The sequence below is a fragment of the Dama dama genome, chromosome 26, assembly GCF_033118175.1.
Source record: "Dama dama isolate Ldn47 chromosome 26, ASM3311817v1, whole genome shotgun sequence".
Classification (NCBI taxonomy): domain Eukaryota; kingdom Metazoa; phylum Chordata; class Mammalia; order Artiodactyla; family Cervidae; genus Dama; species Dama dama.
In genome coordinates, this window is record NC_083706.1 from 35,917,450 (window position 1) to 35,927,201 (window position 9,752).

General features: G+C 41.1%; 1 protein-coding gene across 2 annotated transcripts; it reads right to left on the bottom strand.

Annotated features, from left to right (window-relative positions):
* Nucleotides 1-7,927: 7,927 nt before the first annotated feature.
* On the bottom strand, nt 7,928-8,631 carry SF3B5 (splicing factor 3b subunit 5). Of its 2 annotated transcripts, none has more exons than XM_061130129.1 (2): nt 8,242-8,631; nt 7,928-8,139 (listed from the first exon to the last, which is right to left on the bottom strand). In XM_061130129.1, the coding sequence occupies exon 1, from the start codon at nt 8,524-8,526 to the stop codon at nt 8,266-8,268; it is 261 nt and encodes an 86-aa protein (XP_060986112.1). In that variant the 5' UTR covers nt 8,527-8,631; the 3' UTR covers nt 7,928-8,139; nt 8,242-8,265. The 2 variants fall into 2 exon arrangements, with proteins under 2 accessions (XP_060986112.1, XP_060986111.1); XM_061130128.1 differs by having other exon boundaries at nt 8,246-8,630.
* Between the last annotated feature and the right edge of the window lie 1,121 nt (nt 8,632-9,752).

Below are 9,752 nucleotides of genomic sequence, written 5' to 3' on the forward strand. Positions count from 1 at the left end.
GTAAAATATCCTTTCCCCAAGAAACTAAGAAAAAGAATTCTCATGTGAGCCTATAAAAATGAATATTGTGAAATTGCTTATTAAATCAAAAATATATTCTGAGATCAACTTAGCTTAAGGTTTTCATTTCATGTGAAATTGTCAAGTTATTTGAGTACTTGATGTTTTTTACATTGCTTACTCATATACCAAGTGACAGGCAATGTATGTTCAGCATTTTCAATGACCCTCTCAACTTCACCCAATCTCCATTGCTTCTTATATACTTGTTTACTCATTTATTTATTTATCCACTTATTTGTGATTCAGCAAATGAAGTTATTGAGTACCTGATATTCTAAAATTGGGAGATTCACTTATGTACTATGTTATCCCCATTAACTATGACTTTATTTTTATCCTCTTTAAATTATATGTTTAGTTTAAAAAAAATAAATTATATGTTTAGTTTTTTGAGGAACTGACAGTTTCATTTGTATATTTTTTAAAACACAAAATACTTCTATGTCAGATGGGTGGATAGGTAGGTAGATAAACAGACTGAGAGACAGATGTTTGGTGTAATGGATAAACTGAAAAAACACTCATAGAAGTCATTTCGGTGGTGGGGATGGAATTGATATGAGGAGAGAGGAAAAATTAGGCTAGAAGTGATCAAAGGAAACATTAGTTTTATCTGTAGTGCTTCCTTTCATTTTTTAGAAGGGCCACACTCACGTATGTTATTTGCAAAATTATTTTAAAAGTGGGAAAGAGGGATGTAAATTTGATAGAACATAAACAGTTGTCAATTTGAGGTAGAAGGAATATCCATGTTATACTATTCTTTATACCTTTCTTTTTTTTAATTAGAGAAAATGATTTTTTTCTAAAAAAAAAAAAAACAATATTACTTGATCTATATAAAAATTGGTGAAGGAGATAGGATCATGATATAACATTATCCTCACTGTAAAAGGCAGAGCTCTGAAATAGTCGTGGGCCAGAACCAGGAGTAGGGCTCTGGTCTGCTGGTAGAGGGCTTGAAGAGGAAAGCGGGGCTGAAGAGGTGAACACCCTAAATTCTTTGATGCTGTGTGCCAAAACCCCTAAAATTGCTTATTTGTTCCCCATTTTTGATGGTATGAAGACATTTCTGTTTTGAAGTTCGCTGCTTTAGTAAGGTAACATGGAGGAAGAAAGGATGAGGTTCAGGAGAATATAGCAACAAGAGGCAAGGCTGGGGGACAAGATAACAACTGAGAACAGTTGATAGGAAATGAGCGAAGTGGAGGAAAGGAAGGATTCTGAGGTAACACAGATCAAAGTCAGAGAGCTTCAAAGGGCCATTTGCAGCAGGCCATTTGTGCCAGTGAAGAGGAGATGGATTTTCCCAAGTCTTGATTTCCTACCAGCACCCCTGACCTCTTCCCAGGTTTCACTATCTCCGTGCTAAGTGACTGAGAAGGCAGGTATGTGCAATGTGTGTATTGCAGGTAAGGAAAACGAAGGACACGAGGAGCCTGGAAGCAATGTGGGATGTGAGATAAAAAGCCAGTTAAATTAAGAACAAACTGTCATCTCTCTGAAGTAGACCAACTGTTGGCTGTCAGATCATTCAAAGCCGACGCTTTGTCAGATACATCTTCCAGACGCTAACAAAATTAGTAAACAAAAACTTCCAAATTCCTCAATAACATTTCTTTTTTCACATCCTAGCCATGGAGAAAGATTGCTTCATAACTAATTTGTGCAAAATAATTAAGTCTCCTGTTTCTAATGTCTTTAAGTTGCTAGTTTTAGAGACACGAACAGTATCAGGGCTGAGAACAAAGAACTCTTCACTCACAAATGTACTTATTTTCAGCTGAGGAAATTAGAATAATCTAAGAAGGAAAGGAAAGTTATCTGTGGTTATGAGTTCCACCTACACACTGCCAGCAAATTCATTTTCCTCAAGCTCAGGGCTGAATACATCATTTCTCTATTCAAATTTCTCTCGCTGACAAAAGCAATATCCCCCCAAAAAAATTTCTCAAAATTATCTTGGTATTTCTTGAGAAAAGGAACTCCTAGTTCAAATAAGTTTAGAAAACGATAAGCAAAATTTCTTACTGCAGAACTTTAAAAAATTAAACTGAAGCATGAAACTGCATGGTGTAGAGCAACTCTGAAACTTATTTAACCAAAATATTCCCTTGCCCTTATTCCCTCCCAAACCTCTGCCCTTCAAAAACCATCTATAACTTTTTGTGGAATTAGAATTCTGTGAGACATAGTTTGAAAATCTTGAACAACCTTATGAAAAGCCTGGATGCTAAAATCAGACCTGGGTGTAAGTCCCCGCTCAACCACTCAGTAGCTGAGTGATATTATGCTAACAACTTAATTTTTCCTATTTCCGTTTGCTTTTTGGTAGAATGGGATAACCACCTTTGCAGGGCCGTTGTGAAGATTAACTGAGATAACATTGTTATCCTTGAAGTTAGGTCTCAACCTGTTTTTCCAGCCTTCTGAAAAGAATAAGGACCGGAGAGTGAAGGGCCATAAGTTATTGGAAGTCATGGTAAGGTTTTGAATAAGAGTAAGGTGAATCCTCCTACCCTTCCTAGGACAGCTTATTCACATCTCCAGAGCATGGTCATGCCTTGCCCTTGTTTTACACATATAAGTCCTACTTACCACTCAAGATCCTTCTCAAAAGCCTCTTTCTCAACAATGCCCTCTTCCATTCCTTCACAGGCAATTTTTAAATTCTTCTTGTAAACTCTCACCTTTTCCCCCATACCTTTCTTCTAGCACTCAACTCATGCCGTTACAGATCAGAGATATTTATGTGGTACTGTATTTATTTCCCTGACAAGTAACCTTTTAAGGGCAGCGTCCTTAATTTGTCCCATCCTTGTAAGTGTGATACCGTGATCTGTAGTATTCACTACATATCTGTCAAAGAGAAACATGTTTATTATTTTATGGTTCACAAAGTGGCTTTCTCATTATACCACTGAAATAAAAAGAACTGGTGTTCTCCCATTAGCAGAAATCTACAAGTTTAGAGCTCCTTCCAAAAACTCCTTCCAAAGAGCATCATCTGCTGCCCTCCTGTGTTTGATTCAAAAATTATTTCACACCAGTACAGAGTTACAGGTTCAATTAAATGTATTTGGACCGCATTTTATTTACTTTCAAACCCTTGAATGGATTTTTCCTACATAAGTGATTATTTCCATTAATATAATCTTTATTCAATACATTTCACATTATATTTTTAAAATGTTATATAAGAACTTTCACATTGGTCTGATAGTCCTTCATTATAATCTACTAAACTTTTAATATTTCCATTTTTCATCTGAGACAGTAACTTATTTCCAATTATTCTAATGTGATTTTCTACCTGTTTGGGCAACAGTATGTTTAAGACTTTGTACTTTGGAACTAGAAAGACCTGGCTCAAATCCTGGCTTAGCCACATAGCATCTGGGTGACCTTGGGCAAATAGCTTTTCTGAAACTGTTTCATCTGTAAAACAAAGATAATACCTCCCAGAGATCACATCAGATAAAACACTCAGTACACCATAAAAGCTATCGATATGTTAGCTATTATTACTATCTGAGAAGCATATTTTCAAATATCTCTTTCCTTTGCTCTGACCTACTCTGGTGAACTTGAAGACTGCCTAAAACATAAATTAGTATATTGTCTAAATTAAGCCTTATCTTTTCACATTCAACACAATATTTGTTGAACACTTGTGATATGCTGGCACCATTTGAGACACTTGCGATTTATCAGGTAATAAAACAGACCCAAATCCTTGTCCCTATGAATCCTGATAGTATAAATTCAAGCCAGTTCATGTAAGTCTCTAGGTTACTAACTTCCTTCTAAATTCCTGCAGTTCTTTATTGTCCACATTTTCATTTGATTCTTTATATAAACTACCCTATATTAAATATTCGGTCCCTTCCTCTCTATTTCCAACATGGGTTGTCATCTCTCCTGGTCTATTGCTACACACTCCAATCAGAGACAAGGGCTCACTCTCATTCCAGTTTCGTAAGGATGAGGATTTACAGCTTGACGCTCTCCTATTCTTTATGGGGGGAAAAGCATCAGTATTGATACTTTTATTTAACTGCTGACAATTACGGTCTGTTCTCTGTTACATTACCTATATCTATTCTCAACACAACAGCCAGAAAGACCCCTTTAAAAAGTGGTTCAGTTGTTTTCCTGGAAATGATGGCCCATTTCATTCATTTTCTGAGAAAATATCTGCTAAATACTTAAGTCTTGCTGTTGTTCAGTTGCTCAGTCATGTCCGACTCTTTGCGACCCCGTGGACTGCAGCATGCCAGGCATCCCTGTCCTTCACCATCTCCCAGTGCTTGCTCAAACTCATGTCCATTGAGTCGGTGATGCCATCCAACCAAGTCTAAATAATATAGTTTAATCTATCATTCTATAAGTTTTTGTTCAAGTGAAAATGGTGGGAATATCAGAGAATCTGTGAAGTTGACACTATTTTAATAATACTTAGATTTTACTATTTTAATAATAATACTTAGATTTTACTTGCCATTTTCACTGCGTTATCTTGATATAAAAGCAATCGTGAATAAAACTACTAGCACTTAGCATCCATCAAGATAGTGACACCAGACTACTAGTAGTCATTGTCTTCTTCACTGCCATATACTCTCAACAAAAATAAACAAAATAAAAAATCGACTCCGTCTCACTTAAGAATGTCCTTGATTAGGGCTTCCCTGGTGGCTTAGTGCTAAAGAATCTGCCTGCCAAATCAGGGGACACAGGTTCAATCCCTGATCTGGGATGATCCCACTTGCCTTGGAGCAGCATAGCCCACGTGCCACAACTATTGGGCCTGTGCTCTAGAGCCCACGTGCCACAACTAGGGAAGCCCGTGTGCCCTGGAGCCTGAGCTCCACAACAAGAAAAGCCCGCCCACAATGAGAAGCCGGCGTGTTGCAATAAAGAGTAGCCCCTGCTTGCCATAACTAGAGAAAGGCCCATGCAGCAACCAAGACCCAGCGCAGCCAAAAATAAATAAAATTATTTTTAAGAAGAATGTCCTTGATGAAATAAAACTAATTTTATGAAATCTTAGCCCACAAGGACACATCTTTTCGAATGATCAAAACTGGTAGTATGCATAAATCATTTCTGCTGCCACCAAAGCACAGTGGTTTTTTTTAAGAAAAAGCACTTGTTATTATTTGAGTTGCAGACTAAATGGACTCTTTTTTTCTTTCTCTCTCAAGGAACATCATTCTTTACTTGGAAGACTGACAAACTGCAATTATTCAGAATTTGGTGTTTGACAGATATTTTCTTGAAAATGAACCAAGTAGGCTTGTCACTTTAAGGAAAAAAAGAGACACGATTTGCTACCAGTAAGCAAATTTAGGCTATCAAGTAAAAACTTCAAATTGTGGAAAACTTATACCATCACTGTTAGTTTTTCAGCTTACTAACACTGTAAGACTTTTCTCAAGAGATCAGTGATGATACTAACAATATGTACAAAGAACATTATTTTGGTACATACAATGAAATGTGTCAACACTTAGAGGGCCTGTATAATTCAGTGAGCCAACACTTTCCAAATAAGCAATTCAAGATATTATAAAATCACATATGGGTAAAAGGTCCATTCAATGCTCAACATAGATTAATGAATTTTAATATAATAGAGAATGAAAAGTTGATCATATCCTACCTTCTATCTAAGATATTTGAAAAGGCTATTGAAGTATTTCTCCCTTACTATATATTTATGTGAAGTGGGTTTTTTTTAAGATGACTTAAAAAAAAACTTTGTTTTTTGGTTGTGCTGGGTCTTCACTGACGCACAAGGGTTTTCTCTAGTAGTGGCAAGTGGGGGCTACTTTGTTACAGCCCATGGATTTCTCACTGTAGCGGCTTCCTTGCTGTGGAGCAGAGGCTTTAGGTGCAGGGGCTCAGTAGTTGTGGCCTGCGGGTTCTAGGGTGCACAAGCTTCAGTAGCTGTGGCACACAGGCTTAGATGCTCTGCAGCATGTGGAATGTTCCCAGACCAGGGATCCAACCCGTGTCTCCTGCATTGGCAGGAGGTACCACCAGGGAAGTCCCGAAGTGGGTTTTTTCATACTTCAGCCAAAACTTCATATTCTAGGAGTTTGAATGCAGAAGCAGATAAAAGAATACAGCTGTCTTATATTAAGCTGGACATTGAAGAAGGGGGCTTCCCTGGTGACTCAGATGGCAAAGAATCTGCCTGCAACGCAGGAGACACAGGTTTGATCCCTGGGTCAGGAAGATCCCCTGGAGAAGGAAACGGAAACCCACTCCAGTATTCTTGCCTGGAGAATTCCATCAATTAGAGAAGCCTGGCGGCGTACGGTCCATGGGGTCACAAAGAGTCAGACACAACTGAGCAATTAACACCTTTATACACCGACACTGAAGTCATATGCAAAGTTGTTTTTTTAAAAAAAAAAAGACACTATCTTTTTCACTAAATTGTTTTGGAAAAGTTATTTTTCATGAAACATATTCTCGTTAACATGTAATGGTCTTTTTATTGTTATTTTATTGATTTATGTATGGTTGCACTGGGTCTTTGTTGCAGCGTGTAAGCTTTCTCCAGTTGTGGAGTATGGGTTTCTCATTGTGGTGGCCTCTCTTCTAGTGGAGCACAGGCTCTAGAGCAGATGAGCTTCGGTAGTTGCAGCGCCCAGGTTTAGTTGCCCCGTAGCACGTGCAATCTTCCTGGACCAGGGATCAAACCTATGTCCCCTACATTGGCAGGCAGACTCTTAAAAGCTGGCCCACCAGGGGAGTCCTCTTATTGTTATTTTAAAATGAATTACCAGGTATTTTAAATATTTCTCAGTTTTAATTTTTAATTTGGTGACTATCGACAGCTATAACCAAAAACAAAGGCTCTGTGGGAGTCTTCAAGAATTTTTAAGAATGTAATGGTATTCCAAGGCCAATATGCTTGAGACTCACTGACCTAAATTGTGTCAGACCCTATCACCTAATAGTCTTCCAATGGCTCCCCATATACTCAGGATAAAAGCCACAAGTCCTTACATAGGCCCACCAGGCTCTACTCTTATCTGTTCCCTCTCCATAAGCTATACCTCCACTCTCCCCCGGCTCATTCCCTTCAGCCATACTTGTTTCTTTACTCTTCATCCAATAAGCCATACACAATCCGTCTTAGGTACTTTTCACTGGAAGTTTTCTCGGCCTGGAGAGTAATTTCCCCCGTTTTCTGCATGGCTATTTCCCTCACTTCCTTAAAGTCTCTGTGCAAATGTCACCTTCTCAATAGTCTAATATGAGGCAGCCTATTTAAAACTGCAATGCTACTGTTACTCCATTCTCCACAGTTCCTTCTAACATTTGCTTGTTATCTACAATTGATGCAGTGTGCTGCTCCCCCAACTAGTGTTAATATAAGCCCCCAAAGCATGGAAAATACCTGCCACATAGGACTCAACAAATACTTGTTGAATGAATGAAAGAATTCGTCTGACAGCTTGTCAAGTCTCAAGACACATCCACAAAGTCCCCAAAGAAAGAGAGAATGCAATCTGCAGAGAGAGGACAACGCCAGCAAAGATTTTCTTTCTTTTTTTTTTTGAATGAAAGAAAAAGAAGGGATACCATGATCACATTTTTCCATACTGAAAGCGTTATGGGCCTGAAAAAAGCTCTTGGGAAAAGTCTGAGTTGGGGAATGTTATAAAGGTTATGCAGGGTGCATTTAAGTGTCTGGCAATGAACGCTGGCCCTGAACTACCTACCCAACCCCTTCCTAACTCTCCCCTTCTTTATCCCTCCTATTCTCCCGCCTCCCCCAAAGCCATAGTCCCAAAGCCCTCCCTGGACCCCTCCACCAGAACATAAGTAGTCCACACCAAGAGACTGAAACATTTCTAAACTTTATGTAAAAAGCAACAATCAACTAGCCGAAAACGAGCCTCTAAATCCCGTCTCACTCCAGTGCCGTCTTCTCTAAAGTTTGCTCCACGGTCCAGTCACAGTTCTCAGGGGTCCTGACGGTCTCCCAACGCTGTGTTCCACAGGAAAACGGTCCACAGGAAGGCAGGTCATGCGGGACGCCCTGGGTAAGCACCTCTGTAGAAGGAAAGCACGAGAAGGTGAGACATGGAGAATCAGTTCACTTAAGAACAATCGAGAATGCAGGCAAACCCGGGGGACTCAGGGACAGGTACTCACGTACAGCGGTGATACCGCGGGGACTCAGTTCTCCTCCGGCTTGTCAGCTGGCGGGCCGCAAGGCTGCAGCATCTTCTCCATCAAGTTGAAGCGGACTCGCGCTTTGCTCTCATTCTCGGCAATGGCGAAGTAGTTGAGAAGATCGAAGTGGCCCATGTAGGAGCAGTAGGAGTCGCGGTGCTGGTTCACCAGCCATTCCCACTTCGTGGTGTCCGCGTGGCCGGTGCCGATGTACTTGGACTGCAGATGCTCTAGCTGGCTGTGAATGGTGTAGCGGTCAGTCATCTCACCGCTTCTCCCTTTGCGCCCAGGTGAGAGGCAGCCGACTACAGGAAGGCGCTCTGGGACTTCAAGCGGGACTGCGGAACTTCCGAACCCACGCGGTCGCAGGCGGATGGCGTCACAGCGACGAAGCCGCTCAGATTCGCGGTCCCAGGACTCAGAGGCGGAAGCGGAAGTGTAGTCTGTCACCGAATTGGAGTTGCCTAGGCGACGCTACAAGTGGGCCGCCCCTGTAGAGAGTCCCGCCCCCTTCGCAGAGCGTTGCATGCTGGTCCTTTTAGTGGCCCTTTCCTAAAAGGAGCTTTGCATGCTGGGACTTGTGGTCTCTGAGGGCTGGTAACGCAGGCTTTTTAGGAACCCTGAGAAATGTTTAAATGATTTCCCTGGTGGCTCAGTGGTAAAGAAACCGCCTGCCAATTCAGGAGACATGGGTTCTAACCTTGGGTCGGGAAGATCCCCTGAAGAAGAAAATGGCAACCCACTCCAGTATTCTTGCCTGGGAAATCCCATGGACAGAGAAGCCTGACCGGCTACAATCTATGGGGTCGCAAAAAGAGTCAGACACAATTTAGCGACTAAACAACAACAAGAAATGGAGAGATGTTTAAAAGGATGTTGGCGGCTTAATGGAGGGAGGTGTCCGGGAGGCAAGAGGCATCCTCAGGTGGTTTGGGGCTAAATGGAAATAAGAAACTCTCCAGGACAGGGCAGGAACTGGGACTATGAACTCTTGGTATGACACCGCTTTCGGAGCTAACGAGGCGCAGTGGTAGCCCGTTCACAACCGTGGATGGGTCACCTTGAAGTCAGGAGACGCAAGTTCTGGTCCCAGCCACCTTTTACAAGTTGTGTGGAAAGTTATTTCATCGCTTGCAGGGCTGCCGTTTCCTGCCTGGTCACCAAAGTACAGCACCAGTTCCGACAGGTTCTGGTGCCTTCATCAAGCCGCTCCTTCCTCTTGAGCTTCTAATTTTGATATTCTCCCTTCAACTTCTCACCCCGGCCTACACGCCCTCAGCCTATAAATCTTTCTCAACGTTCCGTGCTGCTCGCCTCCCCAGATCTCCGTTCCTGCTGTTCCCACTGCTTGGAATGTTTTGTTCCCCCTGGCAAACACTTTTCTCTTTAAGTCACCTCGAAAGTATCTCCTTGAAATTGACTTTAGCTACTCCAGACAGATGGAAATTCTTCCTCTTTACATCTCTGTGTTATTATCACTTTAAATCCAA

Excerpts from the sequence above, each read along its gene's own strand:
- SF3B5 (XM_061130129.1), bottom strand. The coding sequence starts at position 8,526 with ATGACTGACCGCTACACCATTCACAGCCAGCTAGAGCATCTGCAGTCC.